Below are 27,692 nucleotides of genomic sequence, written 5' to 3'. Positions count from 1 at the left end.
GAATGAGCTGCTACATTTTAAACTTTATATTTAGAAAAAAATCAAATTTTGCAGTTAATTATCTCAATTTTTACCACAGTTTTTAGTAGATTTGGAAAATTCTAGAGTTTCATACACCTGTAAGTATGGTTTGTATTCTGTGCAAAATTCATCATAGAATCTCTCTTACTTGTGAAGAGAAATGTACCTTTAGCAACAAATGCAACCAATAGTAAGCGAAAAAATGATGAAATTTCACATGTAAAAAAATTTGTTTTGTTATGTATTTGAACTTCCAATGCTATGAGTGTGAATCCCGAATCCTTCCTGGTCATGCTGACAAAGTTTTATGAATTTACTTGTAAAAGTATAGACAGTAGAAAATAAATAGTCCTGTGGCTCCTCTCCTGCTCCAAGTTGGCCCGCTTGACGTCCTACCCCCACCTTAAATAATTAAATTAGAACTGTGGACATTTGGCTCAGGTCATTCTGCATTTCAGTCTTAATTGCTCGATAAGAAAGTCGGTTGGACACGGGAGATTTGTCTACGGTGTTTAGCATCGATTTCTTATGGTCCATAGATAGACGTCACCTTCAGGTGCGAGACACGTCCTACGAAGTACAAAAAATTCCACTGTGCATAACCTGGACACGGTTCCAGCGTCTTAATCAGTGTGCCAGGGGTACATCACGTGTTCTTTTCTTTTTTCCGTTTATTGGTTTCCTACAGGAAGACCAATGTAATTCCTGAGAGGCGACAACGACCTGTTGGGAAAGGAAACCGCAAGGTGGTCGGTCGTCTCGAGGGGAGCCACCGGCGCGGCGTCAGCCCGCCAGGGACCCACTGCGCGGTCCCCCCCTCCCCCCCGCCAAGCTGCCGCCGCCGTCTTTCCGCCTTCCTGGTAGTCGCGGCCGCCACCGCAGGCAGGCAGCAGCGTCGGCCGCTATATAAGCGGTCCCCGGCCGCTGACTGCTGACTGCACGGACCCACACACAGGATGGCGTCCGACGGAGCTTCTGCCACGGCCGCCCGCTGTCTGCTGCTGCTGCTGCTCCTGGGCTTCGCATCAGCTTCTCCGTTCCTGCTCAAAGGTGAGTCCATGGTTTCCATTCTGGCCAGCTGATGGTACGACCGGGACGCACTCGCGCTACAAGTGAATGCTTGTCAATTACCTGCAATTCGTAGCGTGACACGTGACAACAGCAGCTATTTTCAGTCCGAGGCTGTCTTTCGTTGAAAGCAATGACATCTCTTCTGCTGCTCTGTTATGCCTAACGCTCTGAGGAATTTCTTTGAGGGTTTACTCCCTTAGCTTTTAACGATCCCTCTTGCCCACAGCACGCTGGTTGCTCTCTTCACTAGACCTTAGAAAAGAGAGGCTGCCACCTCCGCCAACAGTGCCGTGCTAGAGGTATTCCTCACGCCGAAACTACCGTTAAAGGGGCCTGATTTTGGTGCATGGAAGGTATTTTATTTCCATCCAACCCTCCAGACAAGTTCGGCCCGCCACCTGAGACGCGACCGATAGGACACCAACCATGCATGCCCCCCCCCCCCCCCCCCCTCGCACCAGCCACCTCGAGAGAAATCCTGACGATGATGATGATGATGCGTAACATCAGCAGCTTTCTGATCTCTAATATGCTGTTGGAGAATACTGCATCATATACAGGTGTTACAAAAAGGTACGGCCAAACTTTCAGGCAACATTCCTCACACACAAATAAAGAAAAGATGTTATGTGGACATGTGTCCGGAAACGCTTAATTTCCATGTTAGAGCTCATTTTAGTTTCGTTCTTCCACCTAAGCTCAATGGAGCACGTTATCATGATTTCATACGGGATACTCTACCTGTGCTGCTAGAGTACGACACAACATGTGGATCATGCACGATGGAGCTCCTGCACATTTCAGTTGAAGTGTTCGTATGCTTCTCAACAACAGATTCGGTGACCGATGGATTGGTAGAGGCGGACCAATTCCATGGCCTCCACGTTCTCCTGACCTCAACCCTCTTGACTTTCATTTATGGGGGCATTTGAAAGCTCTTGTCTACGCAACCCCGGTACCAAATGTAGAGACTCTTCGTGCTCGTATTGTGGACGGCTCTGATACAATACGCCATTCTCCAGAGGTGCATCAGCGCATCAGGGATTCCACGCGACGGAGGGTGGATGCATGTATCCTCGCTAACGGAGGACATTTTGAACATTTCCTGTAACAAAGTGTTTTAAGTCACGCTGGTACGTTCTGTTACTGTGTGTTTCCATTCCGTGATTAATGCGATTTGAAGAGAAGTAATAAAATGGGCTCTGACATGGAAAGTAAGCGTTTCCGGACACGTGTCCACATAACATATTTTCTTTCTTTGTGTGTGAGGAATGTTTCCTGAAAGTTTGGCCGTACCTTTTTGTAACACCCTGTATAAGTGACTTACAAACTTGTTACTCTTATGACAATGATGACGAACGGAAGTTATTTGGCGACAACGTTAAGTTTTGCCAACAACTATGGGTTCAAATCAATGTCCAAATACTTCAAGACAGCAAAAACTTCGTCAGGCTTTTCTGCCCACCCATGAATACTCTCACACCCCTCTCCTCTCCTCTCCTCTCCTCTCCTCTCCTCTCCTCTCCTCTCCTCTCCTCTCCTCCCTCCTCCCACCTATTTAACGTATGCAGACAAAATAATACACAAATAATAAGGACCGTAGAACTTTGGACAATCGGTCCCTTAGAGATTACGGCATTGTGTTAATCCAGACTCAGTAAGTAAAATTTTTCTGTGTTAATATGTAAAACTACTACGTTTCGATCACTGTTGCAAGTGACATTCTGCAGGGTGTTTATGTTTACTCGTGAATTAGAAACCTTTGGCTCTTATATACCTGTAGACGTGGCTGTTATCTAATTCTGATAGGCTGTTAAGGATGCAACTTGTAACATCCCTCTTCTCCATCCTTAACGGTCTATCAGAATTAGGTAACAACCACGTCTGCAGGTATATAAGAAGCAGTGAACAAAAGGCTCTGAAGAAGGTCATTTGCAACAGTGGCCGAGACGTCGGTAGTTTTGCATACTGACAATGCCGTCACAAATCCAGGAAAATTTTATTGACTGTGACAAAGGCTGCGGAATCCTACGTTTATATTTACCCAGACTAGTTTTTCATGTAATGAAATAGATCCTCTATTGTGTAGTAAGACACCACTGACCATACAGATATAGTTTCTTCGTCTCCGATATACTTGAGTCTACTGCTACATCATCTCAGAAAACACTTAGTACGATAAATTACTGAAATAAGCAACGTCTCAGCCGTGTTGCAGTAGCCTTTCTCAGGGCACAGAGTAATTAGCCTCTGTCCCAAGGAAAGTCTCCGCAGCACGGCTGAGACGTTGCTTATTTCAGTGATTCCGCGTACTAATTGTTTTATGAGGTGACACGGCTGTACACTCGGGTTGATTTTAATGCGACTGGCAACAGACGCGGAAATCAACGTATCTGTACAGTCTGTTTACATTTGTGTTACTATACAGTGTGATGGAAAACAGGTTGCTAATAACGTCAGGATAGGGCGCGTCTAGTAGAGCAAACTTTTACGAATAAGCTCTGTTCAGAAGTCCAGCGTGGTGGAGCTGCGGCCATAAGAAACGGCGAATAGCGGTGATCGCTCGGCACTTTTTCCAAGGTAAGCGGGGTGTGTCCGGACGTGTCCCAGCGGTGAGGTTTTGTCCGACGGAGCTGCCAGCGAGCTATGTTGCGACATCTGCCAGCGAGCTATGTTGCGACATCGGGGTGCTTTCAACGTAGCTGCCTTAATAGTCCAGCGTCTGCTCAGTTGGAATCACAGGCTTCAGTAGAGTAATCGGTAGTGCGCTCTTTCGTACAGCAGGTATCAGCTGAAGAGATCGGCATTAAACGCACACACTTTCTGACTCTGGTCAATGCTTCGCTGCCATTTTGTGATCGTAGCTCCGTAATGGTTCACTCCTGACTTTGGGTCCTCTCGGCTCCAGGCCCCTGGCCTTGTTACCAGGTTGTTGCGCTTTACCTAGTTTCGTGTGTGTGTACGCGCACGTGTGTGTGTGTGTGTGTGTGTGTGTGTGTGTGTGTGTGTGTGGATACGGGAAGATTTCAGATAGATTACAACATGGTCAGACAGAGATTTCGAAATCAGACCCAGGAGCAGATACAGAGATCACAATGTAGTAGTGACGAAGAGTTGGCTGAAGTTCAAGACATTAGTCAGGAAGAATCAATACGCAAAGAATTGGGATACGGAAGTATTAAGAAATGACGAGATACGGTTGAAGTTCTCGAAGGCTGTAGATACAGCAATAAAGAATCGTCCAGTTGGCAGTACAGTTGAAGAGGAATGGATATTTCTAAAACGGGCAATCACAGAAGTTTGAAAGAAAAACATAGGTACACAGAAGGTAACTGCAAAAAAAGCCTTGGGTGACAGAAGAAATGCCGTGCGGGACTAGCCGAGCGGTCTAGGGCGCTGCAGTCATGGACTGTGCAGCTGGTCCCGGCGGAGGTTCGAATCGTCCCTCGCGCATGGGTGTGTGTGTTTGTCCTTAGGATAATTTAGGTTAAGTAGTGTGTAAGCTTAGGGACTGATGACCTTAGCAGTTAAGTCACATAAGATTTAACACACATTTGAACATTTTTTTTTGAACAGAAGAAATACTTTAGCCGATCGACGAAAGAAGGAACTAAAAAAACGTTCAGGGAAATTCAGGAATACAAAAATACAAGTTACAGAGAAATGAAATAAATGGAAAGTGAAACTAAGACGAAATGGCTGCATGAAAAATGTGAAGAAATCGAAAAAGAAATGATTCTCGGAAGGGCGGAATCAGCATTCAGAAAAGTCAAAACAACCTTCGGTGAAATTAAAAGCAAGATTGGTAGCATTAACAGTGAAACAGAAGTTCCGTTGTTAAATGAAGAGGAGAGAGCGCATAGATGGAAAGAGTACATTGAAGGACTCTTTGAGGGGAAAGATTTGTCTTATGTGATAGAAGAAGAAACAGAAGCCGATTTAGAAGAGAAGGGGATCCAGTATTGGAATCAGAATTTAAGAGACCTTTGGAGGACTTAAGATCAAATAAGGCAGAAGGGATCGACAACACTCCATTAGAATTTCTAAAATTATTGGGGGACGTGGAAACAAAACGACTGTTCAAATTGGTGTCCAGAATGTATGAAGGCAATATACCGCCTCACTTTCGGAAGTATATCATCCACGCAATTCCGAAGACTGAAAGAGCTGATAAGTACGAGAATTATCGCAGAATCAGCTTAACAGTTCATGCATCAAAGTTGCTGACAACAATAATATACAGAAGAATGGAAAAGAAAATTGAGGATGTGCTAGATCATAATCAGTTTGGCTCTATAAAAGATAAAGGCACCAGAGAGACAATTCTGACGTTGCGGTTGATAATCAAAGTAAGACTAAAGAAGAATCAAGACACGTTCATAGGATTTTTTCGACCTAGAAAAAGCGTTCGACAAAGTAAGGTGGTGCAAGATGTTCGAAATTCTGAGAAAAACAGGGGTTAGCTATAGGGAGAGACCAGTAATATACAATATGAACAAGAACCAAGAGGGAATAATAAGAACGAAGTGCTCGGATTAAAAATGGTGTAAGATTGGGATATAGTCTTTCGCCCCTACTGTTCAATTTGTACAACGAAGAAGCAATAACGGAAATAAAAGAAAGGTTCAGGAGTGGAAATAAAATTCAAGGTTAAAGGGTATCAATGATACGATTTACTGATGTCATTCTATACTGAGTGAAAGTGAAGAAGAATTACATGATACGCTGAATGGAACGGACAGTGTAATGAGTACAGAATATGGATTGAGAGTAAATCGAAGAAAGACGAAAGTAATGAGAATTGGCAGAAATGAGAACAGCGAGAAAGCTAGCATCAGGATTGATGGTCATGAAGTAGATGAAGTTAAGGAATTCTGCTACCTAGGCAGCAAAATAACCAATACAGACGGGGCAAGGAGATCATCAAAAGCAGAGTAGCGCTGGAAAAATGGGCATTTCTGGCCGAGAGAAGTCTACTAGTATCAAACTGGTGGAGTGATAAGGTAAGGAATGAGGAGGTTCTGGGCAGAATTGGAAAAGAAAGGAATATGTGGAAAACACTGACAAGGAGAAGGGACAGGATGATAGGACATCTGTTAAGACATCAGGGACTGACTTGCATGGTACTAGAGGGAGCTGTAGAGGGCAAAAACTGTAGAGGAAGACACAGATTGGAATACATCCAGCATATTATTGATGACGTAGGTTGCAAGTGCTACTCTGAGATGAAGAGGCTGGCAAAGGAGAGAAATTCGTGGTGGGCCGCATCAAACCAGTCAGAAGACTGATGACTCAGAAAAAAAAAGAACTACGTAATCGGGTAGGGGGGGGGGGGGGGGGGGAAGGCTGGTAGCCCATAGCTCTACTAAAGGTGTTGGGTTTTGTTGGAACAAGATACTGGGGGGGGGGGAGGGGGGAGAGGGGGCGGTGATTGGAGGAGGGATCCGTACTCGATGCCAACGTTGTAGAGCGATAGAGGCAGCATGTCCCAGGAGTCGGGTTGTGGGCCTGCATTCGTAAGTAATGTGATCGGAGATGCGTGAGATGTTCAGTTCGGCGTGAAAGTCGGCATTCAGCTCCCATCTTGGAGCTCCAAAGAAGAGGGGAGGGCAACTGATTTGAATGACTTGGAGTGGCCGAAGATTGGCTGGGCTGGTAGTTCGCCACGTGGAGCAGCCATACAGAATTGTAGATAAAACTGTCGCTCTGCATAGCCAAAGCTTCGAACTGGGAACTGCTCAACAACGGGTACAATTGGTGTAGGAAGTATAATAATTGAATTCTCTTGTTGAGGATGTGACGTTTGAAAGTGAGTTTGCTATCCGACGTCACCCCCAAGAATTTTACTTCGTTCAGCCATGCCTGTTCTTGATGGCGAAGAGTGGTCCTGTCCGGCATGTCGGGGCGTTTGGGGGAGGAGAGGATAGCCGTAGTGTTGTGGGCGTCGATACGAATGTCATTATCTGATGCCCACAGTTTCGCCAGTGTGGGTTGACGTTGCAGTCTCGCCACAGCTGCATTCATCCGCCGGCTATCGTGTCATCCGCAAACTGAGCTAGGACGGCCTGGGGCAGGATGGGTAAGTTTGGGGATACCAGGGAGCCCTGTGGGAGACCTTCCTGTAGGCGTCTGACGCTGGAGCGTTGCCCATCGATGTGAACCATTGTCTGTCGGTGTTGGAGAAAACTGCTCATCGTATGGAGACAATAGGCAGGCAAGGTTTGCAGTTTCATCGAGAGCTTGTCAGTCCAAACAAGGACGTCAGCTTTTTCTGTGTCTAAAAATATGGCCGCTGCAGAATTAGAAACGTTCATATTACAGGCGATGTACTCTGTCACTGGCAGTAGTTGGCGTTCAGCCGAAAGCGTAGGCTGGAGCGCAGGCTGACCTGGCGTAATGATGTCCCGACCGTGGATAAATGGTCTCATGCTGCGCAAAATGAGGTTCAAAAATGTTCAAATGTGTGTGAAATCTTATGGGACTTAAGTGCTAAGGTCATCAGTTCCTAAGCTTACACACTGCTTAACCTAAATTATCCCAAGGGCAAACACACACACCCATGCCCGAGGGAGGACTCGAACCGTCTCCGGGACCAGCCGCACAGCCGCGACTGCAGCCCCTTAGACCGCTCGGCTAACCCCGCGCGGCCAAAGTGAGGTGTTACAGCAAGTAGTCTGACAGGACGGTAGTTAGCAGGTGGACTACTGTCAGGTTTCGGGACAGGGGTGATTCGCGCGACCTTCCATGCACACAGAAAGTGGCCCTGTACCTCGTGTGGTAGTAGAACGCCTGTACGTGGACACTGGGAGCCGAGCTCCCCCCTGCGCTGGCACGCCGCATTGTCTCCTGCAAGGCGCCGGCCCGTGTGTCTGCAGAGGGCGACTCCTGCCGGGACGGCCCGTCGGCGGGCAGGTGCCTGCGCGTGCGCCACTGCGGGCCGGCGCTGCAGGCCATCCGGCGGGGGCGGCCGCCGCCCCCGCGCTGCGGCTTTGCCGGCCTCGAGGAGGTCGTCTGCTGCGCCGACGTCGCAGGCCGCGAGGGCGACGCCGCCGACCTCGCCGGCGACGGCGGCCGCCGCGACGCCGACGCCGGCGCCAGCAACGACATCGCGGCGGACGACGGCGCCGGCGCGGCCGCCACCGACCGGCCCAGCACAGCAGGTAAACCCCTCTCTCTCTCCCTACCCCTCTGTCTTCTAGCCAACGGGTACACAGTATGTCACCACTTCCTTTCTATGACAGCAAACATTCCATTCACTACTGTTTGGGTGCGTAGACTGGAAACTGCTTCCGTAGCGATAGTTCATTACTATTTCTTTTTCACCTTATCACTTACTAGCTAAGTAACCAGTGTTTCCCGGTATGTATTTATTCCAATCTCCTCTACGTGCATCTCCCCCTTCCAACTTACTTTCTCCGTCTTCTCCCGCCTCCTGTTAATCCATCTCCTGCCTCCTCTCTCAGTTCACCTGCTCCTGCCCCCTCTGACCACCTCTTCCTTCTTCTCTGTTCGCCACCTCCTCCTGTTCCCTGTAACTCAATTTCCCTCTCCCCCTTCCATTCCCTCCTCACCCCTCCAGCTGATCCAACCTCTCTTTCTCCATCTCCACCTGCCCCCTCTCTTTCCCCATCTCCTCCTCTCCCTCTCTCAGTCCATCTCCTCCTCCATAGTTCTCTGTCCGTCTGCTCCTCTTTCCTTTCTATGTAAGTCTCCTTTCCTCCCCTGTCTCTATCCATCTCCTCCTCTTTCCCTTCTCTGCACATCTCCTTCTTCGCTCCCCCCCACACTCTGTCCACCTCTTCCTCCTTCCTCTCTCTCTCCATCTTTTCGTCTTTCCCTTTTCGTCCATCTCCTTCACTCCTCTTTCTCAGTCAGTCTCCTCCTCTTCCCTTGCTATCTATTTCCCCTACAGCCGCCTCTGTCTACCTCCTCCTCTCCCATATCTGTGTCCAACTATTACTACCGCTTCTCCCTCCGTATTATTACCATGACTCCAACAAGAAGTTTCTGCTTGCGGGCTTTCAAAAATGAAAATGGTATGATGTGGTGGGGCCCTAAGACTCAGAATTAAAATACTAAAAGTTTTGGCAGGTTTTGTTGTCTAGGGGCTGGGATACGTAGTTGCCGCATTACAAGCCAAATACTGCTGAGTCTACAGTATACAATATGAATATAAACATGAACAGAATGGTCAAAGTTTCCTATCAGTCGGCATTTGCGAATTTTGAACGTAATATAGACACTTCTAAACGAAAGATTGCAATTAAATAAATTCTGTATGTACTATTTTAATGACTTTAAATGATGAGTACGATAGCAGAAGTACCTTTAAGAATGCCCTTCGTTACTGTAAAACTCTTATTGGTGTCGATGGTCCAGCAATTAAATAAAATACAAGTTCAATAACAGGGAAACAATAGAATCCTACTTGACGTAAATAGTTATGAGCAACAACATAGTTCGCAAGATATTCACTTCTAAACGCGTACTACGCCTTCACTGCAGACGCCACATAAATCTCACAAGTCAGCACTACGAAATATTTCTATCTCCCGTGACCACACGCAGACTGCTCCACTCTCCAAGTCTTTCCCACGACTCTGCCTCCGTCGCGCCGTACTGTCCAGGACTCTCTCCCGTCCTCTCCAGTACTGCCCAGCACTCTTCCACTTCCATACAGTCTCTCCATGTGTCCTTTCTGAAACTATCACTGTGATTGGCTACAGTGCTCCCGCTCTGTCTCCAAGCCAACGCACACTCACAAACATAATGAAACACATTCGAGATACTGGATTTACATTTAAATAACTTGAAATTAAACAAATATGCCTACGGCTTGGCCATAAACACGCTGTAACACACATTATTAAATACATAAACAAATCAAATAAATATATATCAAAGGAATAGGAACAAAAGGTAGGCCAGTAGCTAATATCTCTGTGCTTTCTAAAACACAGTAAATACTTAACCAATTTCTTCATGAATAGGTTATATCGGATATAAACAAAGACACAGACGATTAAATATATTTATAAGCATGCTGCACCCGCTTTTTCGTGTCACTATGGAGTACCTATCGCCTGACGCGATTACTAGTAATGGCCACTTTGACCTCCAATAACTCATGTACTATTCAATTTACATGCCTGTAATTCATATCAATTGAGGTTTACACTAATAGGTTTCTAAAAACAAATGGGATGAAGCGTTTAGATTTTGGAAATTCTTTGCTGCGTGTTACTTGTATAATTTGTCGTCAGATACTAAACTTTAAACTAATATTGAAAATCTGATTATACCATCAGAATCTTCGTGCAAATAATGGTAATGTACATGTTTCTTTTTGGGGTATCATGGTTCATATGGCTACTATTAATTTCTATACGAACTGTGAAACGTTTGCCATTAAGGCTTCACAAAGTCTGCCACTTTTGGCACTCCCAGCACACATATCTCCTGCATCGACACAGCGTCACCACGGAATTGCCAGCCACGTGGTCCGGCCATTGTGTGGCAGCACGCGGTTGCTAACGAACGGCAGATTGCCGAGTGGCCGAACGGTGGCCGCCAACTCTGAACTTAGAATACTTTCAGGGTGCCACATACTTCTTATACCAATGTATTCCATTTCAGTTAGTACGTAATATGTGTGCCAAGTTTGTCTGAAAACGATGCAGGAATTTATGAAGAGTTTCTTACCTGTAGCATTCCCCCCGAATGTATATGTCACAAATATTTGACGCATATTTAACATATTTAACACATATTTGTACAATAGTTCACATGTATCATTAGCGAATTTCGCCCTACAGTTTCGTTCTCACGCTGCCCAGTTCTGATAACTATGTCTCGCACGATGGTGTACAGTAATTTTGCCTTTGTGTGTTCATACTCTTCGCGAAATAAGTCGGGAATAGAGTTAGTTGCAAAGACGTATTCTTTTAATAGTCATGCATGATGCGGAACTTTTCCACTCATCTGAGTGTGAGTGTCCTTATACCGCCTCAACAATGTGTCATAGACTGATGTAATTTTTTATGTACATTGAGCGGCGTACGTAGATACTGTCTGCGAAATTGGTTACTAATGAAGGTGGTAGCAAATCCATGTAGTCTTCCGTGATGCGGTAGCTTTTCACGGGTCTCACTGTTTATGAGGTCTTATCTCCTGAAAAATGTGTCGCATCACTAAATGAATATGGACATACGTTCAGTGTTATATGTCAAATTCTCTGTAAAATATGTCGGACATATATAGTTAGTAGTAAGGAAACAAGAAATTGAAACGTCATCCCTAATGCGACAGTTCTGCTTCATGAACAGCAAAAATGTAGTTGCCGATTAACTGTCTTCCTGTCATTGTGTTGTGAGGGTTGTCAGCGAGAAAAAGTTTCGCAAAGGTTTGGAGTTATACGTAGAGCTTTCTGCAAGACACAAATTCCTCTCAGTCTCAACTACTGGATGAATAAATTCTCGACATTTGCGAGTCGTTGTCTACACTTTTCTCACCCCCAGCCCCTCACCTTTGATACGTGATTCTTACACCATATAAATTTATCTCAAGCACTAAGTGATAAGTGCACCAAGTCTGGTTTAAATTGGTCCAGGAGATGTGGAACACACGTGAATGTACAAATCAGAATCATCTACCACAAGATCATTATAATATAATCGATCACTAGTATTAAAAGAAAGATTAAAAAAGGGACGAGTATCTTTCTAACTAACAAAGGCAACAAAGAAATGATCAAACCTTCATGACCATCCAACACGAAACATTCAGAAGTAGATGCAGAAACTTACGTAGATACAAAGAGTGGTATAGTTGTGACCAGATCATTTTCTGCCACGGTTATCCCGAGAGGGATAACGGGATGTTAACAGAATGCCACTGCCGTAAATTGTCATCACTTTACTTCCGATCCGTGGCAAAACGAGAAAAAATACTCCAAATGAATTAGTGCGCAAAACTGAAGGATGAAAATAACTTCCACATAATGTGTCATTGACAAGTAAGATAGCTCGATGGCTCTTAGACAGTACATAGAAGCAACTGCCTTGGTATATATCAGAAGCTAACTGAAAGGAAGGCCCAATGGGACGAATAGAAATCACACTTTTTTTCAAAGACAATAATTAACTTGACTTCGTGAGATTTATGAAGGTCCCCTGGACATTACGAAAGGGAGAAGATGGTCCTTGGTGCAGTGTGTGATCACCACGGGCGGCAGTGCGTGCCCCCATGCTGGGCACAGCGATGACAAGGAGGTCAAAAATGTCTGTATGGTCGCTGGTGCACGTGGCCGCGCTGCGACACCTCCCCCCAACGCATCTCACACGTGGTCGCTGGGTTTTAAGTCGGCGGGAACGGGCAGGTGAGTCCATTCGCCAAACAGCCTCTCGTTCCAAGAGCTAATTCATCTGCACTGTCCTATGCGGTCCTGCATTGTCATAGAAATGAAGACAGGGCCGAATGCACCCCTGGAAAGCCGCACCTCGAGAACGAGTACAGTGTTACAACAACGTTGACCGGTTAGTGTGTCGTCTTCTAAGACTGATAGCAGTACGCCAATGCAGCATTATGCTTCCCCACTCCGTAACACCTGTGCCACCAAAATGATAATCTTCGACAATATTGCTGGCTGCATTACGTGTTCCGATCTCTCGCCATACGAGGGTAAGCAGCAGTACATTGACGAATACGATCGTTTTCACAGTCAGAGTGGTATGGAGTCGTAATCCTGTATGGGCGTACCGACACCCAGACCTTTGAACACGGTGACAAGGTTATTGTGCCACTGTACTGTTCAGCCCTGTCTTTATTTTAATCGATTGAAATGCGCGAAGTGTATGTTATCCCACGATGAGTTTATCCTTGATGGTGCACTCCTTCATAACGAACAGACGAAAAAGAAAAAAAAGAGAAACGGGAATAGTATTATGCTTCATCAGGTGTTAGTTTTCCATTAGGACTGTAGTGGCGTGGCAAGACAGCCAAGCCACTTGGAGGTAGCCCAAAAGCCACGTGTTAAGCTCACGCAGATTGGCGTGAGGTCTGGAACAAGGTAAAGTAATTATCCTATAAAGAAAAGAACGTAGTTCTTGGAATACTTAACTTTAATCCACAATTGGAGAACATGGCTCTTGTTAGACATTATTACAATCTGAATATAAACTGGTAATGGCGCCTTGCTAGGTCGTAGTAAATGACGTAGCTGAAGGCTAAGCTAACTATCGTCTCGGCAAATGAGAGCGTATTTGTCAGTGAACCATTCCTAGCAAAGTCGGCTGTACAACTGGGGCGAGTGCTAGAACGTCTCTCTAGACCTGCCGTGTGGTGGCGCTCGGTCTGCAATCACTGACAGTGGCGACACGCGGGTCCGACGTATACTAACGGACCGCGGCCGATTTAAAGGCTACCACCTAGCAAGTGTGGTGTCTGGTGGTGACACCACAAGGACAAGCCCCATCTCTAAAACTGGCCATCTGGCCATTTCGAACTTGGCGAGAGCGGTAGTTATCTCTGCTGTCCATTTGGTGTCGAGGAGCAACGACTGTTAGTGTCTGCAGTGGGCCACTGGCAAACATCGGTTTACGACATTCAGCACCCGCCAGCTGCCTTATACACTTAATCTGAAGTATTGAACTGTGATTCATTAGAGATACACAGAACGTAAATTATTTACAAATATATCGAACCAGTATGGACTCAGATGCCTATCTTCAGCGACCGTTCTTAAATTCAATGTTACTGCAATGGATTATATAACCTACATGAGCAAGGTCAAACCAAATTGTGTTAGCGTGAACATGCCATAGATATATCGAAACCGCAGATATATATCCAATGATAGAGAATATACAATTCAACTACATGTTCTTACAGTAGTTATATGTAAGATATGTAATACATGAATTAACTGCTGAAAACTTGTTGAACCTCAATGCACAAGTAGAAGAATGTGACAACATCTACCTAAGGCTGTACGTACTCTGCATATACATATTAAGGCTGGTATTATTTGTTCTTATTGCGTACAGCCAAATGAACGAACACAATGTTCATACCATAAAAAATAAAAATTGTTAAAAATATTGCTCTTTGTTATCAATGAGGGGCAGTGGTCTGGATTACTCGCGAATAAATAAGTTTTTCGCAACTTTCGTCGACTTCTGAATAGCAGTGATGCTCTTCAAACTTATACTAACTGCACAGCGTGAGATGCACAAAACGTTTAACATTAAATCCTGTCATTGAGAGAACGGTCCTCGATACACTACGCGCAGCCACACAAAACTATACCAGTAAGAATAAGAATTATCACAAACGTATGTTTTACTTCATGTATGTGAACTGAATAAATACCCACGGTGATGAAGCCCTTTATATTCGATTTAAATGGACACCGGGTACTTACTCAATAAAATTTGAAACAGAATTAAATAAATTTTTCCCAAGACTCGATACTATTTTCGATATTCTTTCCCTTCAGGTTCATATTTTTATTATTATATTCGTGAAACTTGCTGAAGGATATGACGTTTCGTGCAAAGGTATTCTCCATAGCATGTCGTTTTGAAAATCTTAAATCTGTTATGTAGCCCACTGAATGTCAACTGACGCGAATATGAATGCTATAGATGTGGTTAACGATATAACCCCTACCTGCTGTGGCTGCACGAGCCAAACGTAATGTGAGGAACATTACAAGCGACACCTGTATGTCACATACACATAACATACCCTACATTAGCCATCACTATATCAAGATCAGCACAGGACAGTCCTACAAAATGTAAGTGCGTGCTACGTAAAATACTACTGTCTTGTTCCAGTAGGTGTTCACTAAGGTTTTCTCTGTCTCGTTTACAGCCTGTGGTATCTACAAAAACCAGTGGAGCGGCCCAGACGACTACATCTTGGGCGGAAAAATGGCCGGTGTTGGAGAGTTTCCACACATGGTAAGTCTTCTAGGAGTAGAGATGCAAATTAGTGGTTCTGAAATATAGTGTGAGAGGAGAAAAAAGTTTAAATCTTCCACCACGATCATATTATGAACCTGCATGGTGTATTAGGTTTTACTGGATATTCGTAGCTCGCAATGAGACAGCAAGCGTACACTGTCATTTATCTTCCAGCATCGTGTAGATGACTGTGACAAGCGCTTATTGGTTGTAGTGTTGTTACACACGATTGAAACGCCCGCTAAACCCGCTGGGCAGAACAGGTAATAGGATTGTGGAAAGGGCCAACGGTTGAGGTCAGTTTCTGCTTCTAACTGTCATTTATTGTAATTTAATAACCTTTACAACCAAAGCGGCACATAGGCGAATCCTAACCGAATGCAACTCTTTCACGGCGAAAGGCCTCCAACAAGAAATCTTAACAAGATAAAAATCCAGTTGAGATAGCAATAAAATAATTTAAAGAAGAGACATATGCAAGATGCAATACCAATGGCTGAGGGCCATAATTAAACTTCAAAATTTTAAAATATGTTACCATAATCTTTAAAGGCAAAAGGCCGCCTTGTTTAAGCTTGAAAGATAAATTTAAATATTAATTTTGCAAAATTTTAAGAAAACAAACAAATCACCATAAGCCTAAAATTTAAAATAGCTGACAACAGATAATTAAACACCTGTGGTCCTCAGAAGGCCTCCAGGGAGGTCGGTCTACTCTCGTTCACATAGATGAGACAGGTGGTGAGCCCAGCTAACACTTGATCCGTTGGAACCCAACCAGCGGACAGCCACGGACCAACTGACACAACGACTTGCTTCTGGTCAATCAGTATATGAGGACTCAAACCGGCTATGTTACAGACCTGATAATCCACAATGGAGTATGTATTAGCTGTCAAAATTACACAGCATGTTGCACAGCGACAACAGGTGAGAAAAGGACGCTGCCTGAAATTACGTTAGTGGCCAGGGCAGGTAACCGGAACACTAACGGCCACAAGACAGAAAATTCCACTGGTGCGCTCAAATCGTAATCGACCAAAATAGTTAATTGCACCGCATGGCGGCTAAATCTCAGCAGTAGAACTGCTCGGTGTTGCTCACCGGTAAACCTCCCCAACAGCAAACCACCGAAGCGAACCACTACAACATGAATAGACGTGGCTTGGGTAGTTGAAACTACTACTCAACTTTGACGTCCTGGGTCGGTGAACCACGAAGCTCGTAGCGATCGGACAGCTCCACACACGCTCCGATACTACGTGTGGGCTGTCAGCAGCCCAAACCGACTGCACGGGGCGGAGATAACTTCCCTCGTCCGCAACAACCGACCGACTCCCTCCAGACCCCCTTGCCGGAAACTACACGCACCAAACCAAAGATGGTACGTGGCGCAAATATTGATACACATCACTGCTGCCACACGTAGAAGGAAGAAGGACCACAACGTAACCGCGACAAGGGCGGGAAACCAAACACAGATAGACAGTGAAGTTCACGAAAACGAATAGTTGGCTCAACCATCACCGAAATTACACGAGGCCTGCAGAAACAAGTGAAAACCAGGAGGCCGCCGATCCAACGTCCTTATCCGATGGACACATCAGCATCAAGTCATCCGCCCTAGCTGTAAGGGATGCCGCAAGGAAGTTTGGGGTCTTACTCAGGATGTTGATGCATGGTGTGGTGATAAGGAATAGAATGCCACCACTTGCCGTCCACTAAAAATGTGGACGAAAATGTACATCAGCAGGCTCGAGCGAGCTGCCTGAGAACCGGCCGCGACAGAGCCAGTGCACGGGGCCGAACGAGGTGGTTCAGAGGTTTCAACACTGGACGAAAAGATTAAGTTTAAACTGTCGGCGAGGCTACCAGGTTCTCCGCACAGCTAGATGATTGCTTCAGCAACAGCACGGAAGGTTCCCTTCTCCCATTTTGTCCGTTCCCAGCTAGTGCTGTTTCCAGTTTCCTCGATGATGGAACGTTACACTCTAACCTTCCTACATGCTTTTCGCTATTTATTGGCATTTTGACTCCTGTTGTGAAGCCGCACGTTGTAGCCGCTCGGTCTGCAGCGACCAGCCACGCGGTTCGCGTGGCTGCCCCCGTCGGAGGTTCGAGTACTCCCTCGGGCATGGATGTGTGTGTCTTGTCCTTAGCGTTAGGTAGTTTAAGTTAGATTAAGTAGAGTGTAAGCCTAGGGACTGATGACCTCAGCAGTTTGGTCCCATAGGAACTTACCACACGCTCTCGGGCGTGGGTGTGTGTGTTTGTCCTTAGGATAATTTAGGTTAAGTAGCGTGTAAGCTTAGGGACTGATGACCTTAGTAGTTAAGTCCCATAGGATTTCACACACATTTGAACTTTTTTTTAACTTACCACAAATTTCCTAATTTTTACCTCTTCTGAGAGAGAAACTTGTATTCCTATAGGCCAGTCACGAATAGGAAAAGCTGGCCGACGAAGATAATGACTGGAAGAGAACTGTGCAGTTGCACCTACAATTTTGCAGACATTTTGCTTCAGCTATAGATGTGTGTAGTGTGGTAACTGACACGAGGTCATTTCGTCCACGCCTCTTGTGTAGCTGGTGGATCAGACTCTTTGACGGCTGCGTCGTGTTGCAGGCGGCGCTGGGCTACAACCTACCGGATACGGAGGGCCTCAGCTGGCTGTGCGGAGGGACCCTCATCAGCGACCAGTTCGTCCTCACCGCGGCCCACTGCTGCGCCAACAGGATCACGTGAGTAGCCTTCTCCGTACATCTATCAAAAAATGTAGAAGACTGAATTGCACATGGGTTCAAATCTCGACTCTTAAAAATTTTCGCTTACAAGTGCAGCACAAACCGTTTTCTCCGTGAATATTGTTCCTCTGATATATATCCGATTTTCGAAAAAAAATTTCACATGACTATACCACTTATATTATTTATACCGTCTCTAAATAAGTTGTCCACTGAAAGTACTTTTCAGGTGCTGCTTAGAATTTTGAACTTTAGTAATGAATCAAACAGAGGCATTTCCAAATCGCACTTCATTTCCTGGAGCAAAGCAAGTATAAGAAACTGCTTACGCAAATGAATTTGACTAAACTTAACATATTCTCACTGAAACTGCAAGGTCGTCCACGAATATGTGCATATTATATGATTATACAATTACTGCTTCTCTGTCTTAGCAAATATTCTTCGAATTACACTGCGCACGGAGCTATTGAAATATATCTGTGGATAACCAAATACGATTTTCAAGAAGAAACCACGATGGTTGTGTGCCACAGCAAAGAAGCGTCCGCCGTTGCGTGTATATTAAACAGAAAACGGATGCAAAACTTTTGTAGAAGAGTACAGAAACTACACGTTGGTTTGTGAGCAACTACAAGATATGTGTGGTGAAGGACAAATGTGTACCTGCGTTCAATCGAGACACCAGCCTCAAAATAGCCGAGGCACGGTTTAGGAGCGCATTGGCACCTATCGTTGAAGACATCTGCAGTAGTACATCTCAGTTCACAGGCGCGTAACAGAGCGTTCCTTCAGCGTCGCCCTGTAACAAGAACCAGGCGAATAATTCCGAATCCATCCGGAAATTCTCACTCTGGTAGCCACTCTCTCCGTTAAATTACTCCAGAATTATACACAAATTTCCTCACGAACGATACTGTCTCCAGCTACTCTTCTACCTGTAACAGCATCAAAAAATTTTCTAATCAGTACTGTAAATCTCTCTTAGATATGCACTATGTGCTGCATATGTATATCAATCGAGAATGAACGTATCCATTCAGAAATTACTGTAAATGGCATGGGAGATCGTATTTCTTTTTCTATTGTTCTCAGATACAGCGTGCCAAAATTGAAAGTTTCTGTCTCCATGTGAGGTTTTAATTTTTCGTCACGTTTCCATGTGAGCAATTCGTGAGACATCGAAGATCGTGCGTAGATCCCGCCTAGGAAACCAGTTTCTAATTTTCTAAATGCTAGATTTCCGCGTAACACTTGGCATCCTTCTTCTTTGAACAGGTGAGATATTTCAGAATTCCGCGTCACTCTCCTGTGTAGCTTTCTTTCTATGTGTCTTCTCTGTAGGTAAGATGGTACAACACTTGTGACCACTTAATTGAGCATTGACCGTTCGCTTATTTCGCAAGCGATCATCTTATACGTACTGTTGTTCCCGGTATAGTAGCCTATCAACAATCTCATCTACAACAGAGCCTGTTCGATCGCTCCACTTCATACCCGTGTTTATTGTAAAAGACAGGTGTTTTCAGGCCATGACTATTTTCAACCGGGACTCGTTTACCTATCGCCAAAACCAACATTTCATCAAACGAACAACTTTACATTTGACTGAAATAAGAGTTACCTGTATTGCCTTGGGATGATACATTGCTATTATCTTATCGGATATTACATGTTATATAGTATTCGCGAGAAGTCTGAGACTTTAGCTAACCGGATTCGATTTCTGTGAATAAGTAACATGGACAGTACTGGAAGCAATACACTTCCTTAGCATAGAAGAAATTATTTCATGGTCTGTCGATGTCTCTGCATCCGTGTCCGCAGCTCGTGGTCGTGCGGTAGCGTTCTCGCTTCCCACGCCCGGGTTCCCGGGTTCGATTCCCAGCGGGGTCAGGGATTTTCTCTGCCTCGTGATGACTGGGTGTTGTGTGATGTCCTTAGGTTAGCTAGGTTTAAGTAGTTCTAAGTTCTAGGGGACTGATGACCACAGATGTTAAGTCCCATAGTGCTCAGAGGCATTTGAACCATTTTTTTCTTTGCATCCGGCTTTCTGTCTGTAATTTCTCTATCCAAACCTGGCTACACATCACGCATTGTTTTACTTGCTCGAGAACTTTTCTGGACCCTACGTAACTACATCACGGTTCTCCGAAAGTCATGGGTAAAGGACACGTTTTTGTTTTTATGTCATCCGGAAACTTGATATTGTTGCCACTGGATTACTATATAGGGAAGAATTTTCGAATAGGTCAAAGAAAACTGGTCATATATACTTCAAAACTTGACAGTAGCACTTTGAGTGTATGATTCTCCTTCTTGGTAGAAAAATATAATTATAAATGAAAAACACCATACCTACTGCGTGTGTTCTACAGGATTAAGTTATTCAGGTTAACCGGTTTTCGGCTTGCAAGGTCATCATCGTCGAAGAACTTACACTGTATGCAAATAACGCTGGAAGAGATGTTACACATCTAGACTGAGGCACGAACACAAAGTAATGTTGTCTTTGACATGCACTGGTAATGCAATTAAAAACATAAAAAGGTGAACAGTAAATAAATTTAAAAGGAGCAAACCAGGAGAAACACTATCACTAAATTCGATAAACAGTGGCTTTATAATAATTTCAATTAAATTAACAATTCCAATAAAATAAAATTAGTACTCGACAAGAGTACCTGTCAAGAGTAGAAGTCAGCAATGATAATGAACTGAGGCTGGTGGACTTGGCTTGTGGAAAGGAGATGATGAAAAAGGGTCCATAGAATGACAGGAAAGACATCAAGAAGTGCAGTTCGGGTTCGCAGATGGAGTTTCAAGAAACCAGATAGACCCTGTAACTGTATATAAACGGCACACGTCAGACAATATGGAAGTTAGCAGCGGTAGATGAGCAGACGAAGACACCAATTATTACTTAACGCGCATCAGATGTAGGCAAAAGATAGATCTGACAAGAAACGAAAAAGAGTAGGGGAAAAGCGAAACAATGTAGAAAGTCTACGACTTGAAGAAAAGTGGGAAGAAAAGAGAAAGGAATTAGCAGAGAGTTTGGACGCAAGAAAGGACATAGGGGAGGAGAGGTATGTGAAAAGTAAGTGGGAGATACTGAGAACAGTTAGCAATGAGAGGTATTATAGCCTATATGAAAAACACAAAGAAAAACAGTGAAAGATAGAACTGACAGTTGTAAGAACAAAATAAATGGAGTAAATAGGCAATCACAATTAAGTAATTAAATGAAATAAATTAAAGAACATAGAGAGGAACAGTCAGTGTGCAAAGCGCTGGAAAAAGGATGGGAATTAAGTGGAGGTTATAAAAGAAGAACTACTGAGCTGTGTTTGGTCATCAGGACTGTGGGCCAGATGTTTATTGATGTCCAGAACTTCCAACAGGCAAAGTCTTTTGCCTTTGTTTGCCAAGTGGGGAACATGGGACTGTGTCTGGTAGCTGTGGTACTCACTCAGTACGTGCTCAGCAAATGTGGAATCAGAATTTGCAACCCCTAACTGCATTCGTGTTCAGCCAACCTAGTTGCCATATCTGTGCCTGATTGACCACCATAAAACTTATCACAGTCAGGGCAAGCAATACTGTATAACACATCACTGGCTGTTAAATGGGTCATATCTTTGCTAGTGAAAATACACTGGGGTGTGGTCCTCCTCACACAGTAGGAAATACTGTAATAGCAGAACTTCAGCGGTTTTGCTACACTCTGTGGTACCTGTGCTAGGTATAGGATTGTACACCACATTCTGCAGACAGGGGAAGGAGCAGCAGAGGGAGCATAGAAGAGAGATATAATTTTCAGTTTCTGTTTCCTATGTAAGATGTGGTCGATCTAGGCATGATTGTAGCCAGCGGTCGAGGAAATAATTTCTATTATGCTTATGATGGAAGCTGATGGAATGGATTAAAATTTGCGTCATGGCCAGGATTTGAAACCCAGTCTACTGCTTACTTGACAGGTATAATAGCCCTTACACCACCACACCTGCATGAACTAACCTTGTCCAACGCCATCCCTAACACAAACTTCAGTTCACATCTTCACCTTATTTTCTGCTGTTAGCTACAGTGCTACGGTGGTGTAATGGCTGGCGTACCTGCCTCATAAGCAAGAAGACCTGCATTCAAATTCCGGCCATGGCACAAATTTTAATTCAGTTCTTAAGCTTCCATTACTATAGTAGATAAAGATGAGGCTCAAATGTCTCGAGGAAAATTTAATTATATCAATTTTTAATACATCTAGCCCTGATTTGAAATCTTATTCGGACATGGGAATAGATATAAGACGGTGCACCGTTGAGTGGAACGCTGCACGTTTGTGTGTTACTGGAGGTTGCCAGCAAGAAGGTACTCCGGTACTCGGAAGTGAAGCGACCGTTGCAGAGTGTGGCTGCGTGTTACAGGGGCAGACCGGTGAGCGTGCGGCTCGGGACGCTGAGTCCCAGCTCGGGGGCGGCCGGCGACTCCGACTACGGCGTCTCGCGGCTCATCCTGCACCCCGGCTACAGCAGGCGCCAGCGCTACCACGACATTGCGCTGCTGGAGCTGGACAGGAGGGTGGACCTGGGCGGCGCCGTCTTCCCCGCCTGCCTGGACACGAGCCCCGCACACGGCGCCGACTTCCTCGCCACAGGCTGGGGGGCCACGAACGCTGCCGGTAGGGGCTCTGCTGCTGCTTGCCGTGCTGCGTCTGCTTCAGCCAGCTGTTCGTTGGCATAGTTAGCGATTTTCCCATCGATTTTCAAAGTCGCCTATCGTGTGCCTCTAGCACGCTGAGGGAGACGTCCTAATAGCGTGTCGGACCTTCATTTCCTCGCGTAGTTCAGTAGCTCCACGTGGCATGGACACAACAATGCGTTGGAAGTCCCCTGCAGCAATATTGAACCATGCTGCCTTTGTATACATCCATAATCTGCGAAGGTGTTTCCGTTATGGGATTTTATGCATGAATTGACCTCTCGATAGTGTCCCCAAAATGTTCGATGGGATTCATGTCAGGTAATCTGGATGGCCAAATTATTCGCGCAATCTGTCCAGAGTGTTCTTCAAACAAATCGCCAGCAATTCAGGCTCGGTGACATTGCACATTGTCGTCCATAAATATTCCATGATTCTTTCGGAAGATGAAGTCCATGAATAACTGAAAATGGTCTCCAAGTATGTGAATATAACCAGAAACCAGTGCACTCCACGTAAACACAGCCCTCACCATTATGGAGCCACCATCCACTTGCACAGTGCCTGGTTGACAACTTGGGTCCATGACCATATCGGGTCTGTGCCACACTCGAAGCCTACCATCAGCTCTTAGAAACTGACATTGGGATTCATTTGACCAGGACACCGTTTGCCAGTCGTCTAGCGTCCAATCTACATGGTCACGAACCCGAGAGAAGTGCTGCAGGCGATGTTGTGCTGTTAGAAAATGCACTCGCATCGGTCGTCTGCTGCTATAACCCATTAACGTAAATATCGCTACATTGTCGTAATGGATATGTTCATGATATGACCCACATTAATTTCTCCAGTTACTTCATCAAGTGTTGCTTGTCTGTTGGCACCGACAACTCTACATAAATGCCGCTGCTCTCGATCGCTAAGCGAAGACCGTCGGCCACTGCGTTAATATCGGGTAATCCCACATGTTTGGTGTTTTCGCCACACTCTTGATACTGTGGATCTCGGAATACTGAATTCCCTAACGATTTCAGAAATGGATATCCCATGAGTCTAGCTCCAACTATCACTCCGCGTTCAAAGTCTGGTAACTCTCGTCGTTTGGCCACAATCACGTCGAAAACCTTTCCACATGAATCACCTGAGCACAACTGACAACTCCACCAGTCCACTACCCTTTTATGCCTTGTGTTCGCCACACTACCGCCATCTATGTAATTATATGTGTATATCCCTATCCTACGACTTTTTTCACCTCTGTGTATCAACTTCAACCTGACGGTTACCATTTTTCTCATTTAACCCAATATTTTCAGATCTTGACTTGGTTCATTTGGTATACCCCACACGTAATGACCAAAATATTTGTCCTTGTGATCCCGTCGGTTCATAAATATCCTGTCGAAACCAGGTGTGATGACGTCAACAGTGACACTGTATCGTTTTACATGCAGACTGTCCTCATCGTTCTCTATTTGATTACAGACGATGCACGAGCTCGGACGTCCGCCCCGGTAGCTGAGTGGTCAGCGCGACAGACTGTCAATCCAAAGGGCCCGGGTTCGATTCCCGGCTGGGTCGGAGATTTTCTCCACTCAGGGACTGGGTGTTGTGTTGTCCTAATCATCATCATTTCATCCCCATCGACGCGCAAGTCGCCGAAGTGGCGTCAAATCGAAAGACTTGCACCAGGCGAACGGTCTACCCGACGGGAAGCCTTCGTCACACGACATTTCATTACAAGCTCGGACAAGGGAGGAACTGGGAAAGTAATTGGGACATTTCCTTTCCAGAAGATCGATTTCATCATTTGCGATTGAGGGAAACCGCGGAAAACAAATCTGTTTGGTCGTACAGAGATATCAAGCACAGTCCTCTCGAGAGCTCGTCCCAGAAAGTAGTTGAACCGCTGCGCTCAGCGCTCATGGATGTGATTTGTCCAGATTCTAAACGTCCTCAGCGAGTATTATCACAGTGATTCTAAGAGTAAGATATTTCCACGCTATTTATTTGTCATAAATTCCTACGAATCTTGTAAGACAGGACACAAAGTCTTTATTCTTAATTCTTACAACTGCAAAGACTTCTTTGTCTCTTTGTGCCTAGAACGCCATTGCATTTCACCGTTGCATTACTCCAATTATGGAAACATATGAGTTACTGTTGCAACACCTCGACGGCTATATATACACGGTAAACATATCTCTCGCGACAGTCTTCCTCGCCGTTACTCTTGCGCAGCGTAATGCAGTTTGTGTAACATCAGGTACCATAACTGATGACGTATCGTTCAAGCAGAAATTACGAGTAGAATATAATGTGGTCCCAGGCTCTCTTAAAGGAAATTTGTTTGGCGTGAATGTGTTCTGAAGGTTTTATTTGCTGTAGAAAGTTATGTAACCCACCACAATGTGAACAGGTTTGTGCCATTGTTCAACCACAGGAGGAAACTTGACATTGGTCACATTTTCAAACGGCAGGGCCATTTCAACTCTGTTTTGGATCCCTACAACTGTACTGCTGCGGTCAAGTGAACTGTGTCACAACCTGTTCACAACGGAGAACACTGGAGTGCCATCAACTCTAAACAAATAGCTTTCATGAGCCTTGCTTTTCTTCTTTCACTCTGGCAAGTACTGCTCCAGCACTTCTGCAGATATTCGAAGATTTTTTGTTTTACATGCAGATACGCTCGTTTCCACGATCCTTCCCAAGCGAAACCACACTGACCAATGACGTCAAAAAAAAAAAAAAATCACAACACCGATAAGGAACATGCGAGTTAAACGACAGTTATGTTTCTGCATGCGAGAGATGACCTCTAGTCGCGTAAGAGTGGTACTAATAGCGGCAGTATGAGGACGCAAATCAGGTTTGCTTTAAATATACGCTGTAACGGTCTTGAGTGTGAGTTACCCGTGAAACTGGACGTGGTAAGCTGACGTTAGTCAAGAATGCCTTGAAGATGACAAAGACGCCTTTATCAACACCTCGCTGAGTTTGAACGAGGTCGTGTAATGGGGATACTAGATGTTGGATCTTTCTTGTGCGATAACGTAGAAAGGCACTGTACGTGGCTGGTGGCAGCGGTGGTCACGAGAATGTACAGTCCAAGAAGACTCGACTCCGGACGGCCAGGTGGCACTGCCGAGAGGGAGTACGATCATGTTCAGCATATAGTTCTGGTGGATCGTACTCCACCTGTAGCAGTAATTTGAGCTGTAGTTGGCACCACAGGGACAGGCTGAAGGAGTGTTGTGTTTCCTGATGAAAGCTGGTTCTGTCTTGGTGGCAGTGATGTCCTGGTGCTGGTTAGAAGAAGGTCGGTTGAGGATCTGGAACGAAACTGTCGCCTTGCTAGACACACTGGACGTATACCTGATGACCGCAGAAAGGACTCTAGCGGATATCCGACCCAAATTTCTACGTCAGTAAGGTGATTCGACCTACCGTGCTGCCATTCATGAACAGTATTCCCAGGGGTGTTTTCCAACAGGATAACGCTCGCTTGCATACCACAGTTCCAAGCCTACATGATCTACAGAGTGTTCACATGTTGCCTTCGCCTGCTCGATCACAGGATTTGTCTCCAGTCGAGCACATGTGGGATATCATCAGACGACAACTCCACCATCATCTACAAAATAAATTAAGCGAACAAGTGCAACGAGCATCAAACTCCATCCCACAAACTGACATGCGGCACCTGTAAAACGCAAAGCAAGCACGTTTGCATGCTTGGATTCAACAGTTTAGCGGTTACACCGGTTATTAATGTACCAGCATTTCACATTTGCAGTGGCTTATCTAGCGCTTACATTAACCTGTGATCTTGCAATGTTAATCACTTAAATATATTACCTAAACAAATTTATTCGAGAAATACCATTACTCTCCGTTACTTATTTTTCGATGTTGCGATTTTTTGTGTCACCGTATTATTAACGGCTGCTTTTCATCGATATTGAAATAGAGCAAATGTCAAAACTTTTGAAAAGCTGCTGCTGTCATATCTCATTATATATGTATAAAATTCAAATTACAACTTCAGTTTTAGGAAAGTGAAGATTCGTGCGTCTGTATCTTGACTCTCATTTTCAGGAACGCGAGCCAGCTCGGTGCTTATGAAGACTACAATATCTCCATTCCCACTATCAGACTGCCAAAACGCTTACAAGGATAGATTCCCAAGAGGACTGAATTCGTCGGTAATTTGTGCCGGAGATCCGCAAGGAAAAACGGATACCTGCGTTGTAAGTGTTAAAAATAGAATTTTTGCATCAAACATAATTACTTACCTATGCTCAGTAGTTCTATTTATTTACAAATTTCATAGACATATCCAATTACAGCTTAAGTCATAAAGTCAAAACACTACAGATAAGGAGCTACTCCAACCCATTTGTTGGCAATACAGTAATGTCTCTTCTTGTTTCAGGGCGACTCCGGCGGTCCTCTGGTGAGGGGAAACAAAGCCCCCTACACTGTGGTCGGAATCACCAGCTTAGGGCCAAAGCCGTGTGGCGGCTCAGTGCCCAGTATCTACACGCGCGTCTCCAGCTACGTGGGGTGGCTGGAAAAACTCGTCTGGCCCTAAAGGCGAACGGCTGACAGCACAGCTATCTCAGGGATACTTAACAACTATCTTTATGGCAATTAGCACACAACTGTAACCAAAAACGTACTGTGATTAATGTGAGTCTCGTAGTGGACGCATCACTGATCAATGAACAGCATGCGACAAATGAAGTTCACACACTCACACGCGTACACACACACACACACACACACACACACACACACACACACACACACACACACACACACGCACACGCAAGCGCACTCATCCCCAACTACAAAATATATTAAAACTCAAGCAGCAATTATTATTAACGAAATAGCTATGTAACATAGCTACATGGTTTTCGTGTAAACTGAAGCTAGTCATTTTTGTAAAAGGACTGTAATTTATTATCCAAGAGCTGTGATATTTATTTATAAGTAATGTTACTCTCTGGAAACCAGTATAAAGGAAAGGAGAAAAATATTAATCTATTAGTTCTTTGTGTCATTAAAATCCCCCACGGTGACTGTGATCACAAAGTCACTCTTGGAGTAACTCTCAAGTAACACTGTATTTTATTTCCTGTCTCTGTGTACAGTACTTATTTATTATAAACATTATA

At 44.8% G+C, this 27,692-nt stretch overlaps 1 protein-coding gene across 1 annotated transcript; it reads left to right on the top strand.

The window, feature by feature from the left end:
• Positions 1-977: 977 nt before the first annotated feature.
• On the top strand, positions 978-27,255 carry LOC124613850 (CLIP domain-containing serine protease 14D-like). The gene is made up of 7 exons (XM_047142575.1): positions 978-1,071; positions 7,968-8,252; positions 14,968-15,056; positions 17,687-17,802; positions 22,233-22,486; positions 26,608-26,759; positions 26,945-27,255. The coding sequence occupies exons 1-7, from the start codon at positions 978-980 to the stop codon at positions 27,101-27,103; spliced, it is 1,149 nt and encodes a 382-aa protein (XP_046998531.1). The 3' UTR covers positions 27,104-27,255.
• The last annotated feature ends 437 nt before the right edge of the window (positions 27,256-27,692 follow it).

This window comes from Schistocerca americana, chromosome 4 (genome assembly GCF_021461395.2).
Source record: "Schistocerca americana isolate TAMUIC-IGC-003095 chromosome 4, iqSchAmer2.1, whole genome shotgun sequence".
NCBI lineage: Eukaryota > Metazoa > Arthropoda > Insecta > Orthoptera > Acrididae > Schistocerca > Schistocerca americana.
The sequence above is the reverse complement of the archived record's forward strand: the minus strand, read 5'-3'. Positions and strand labels throughout refer to the sequence as shown.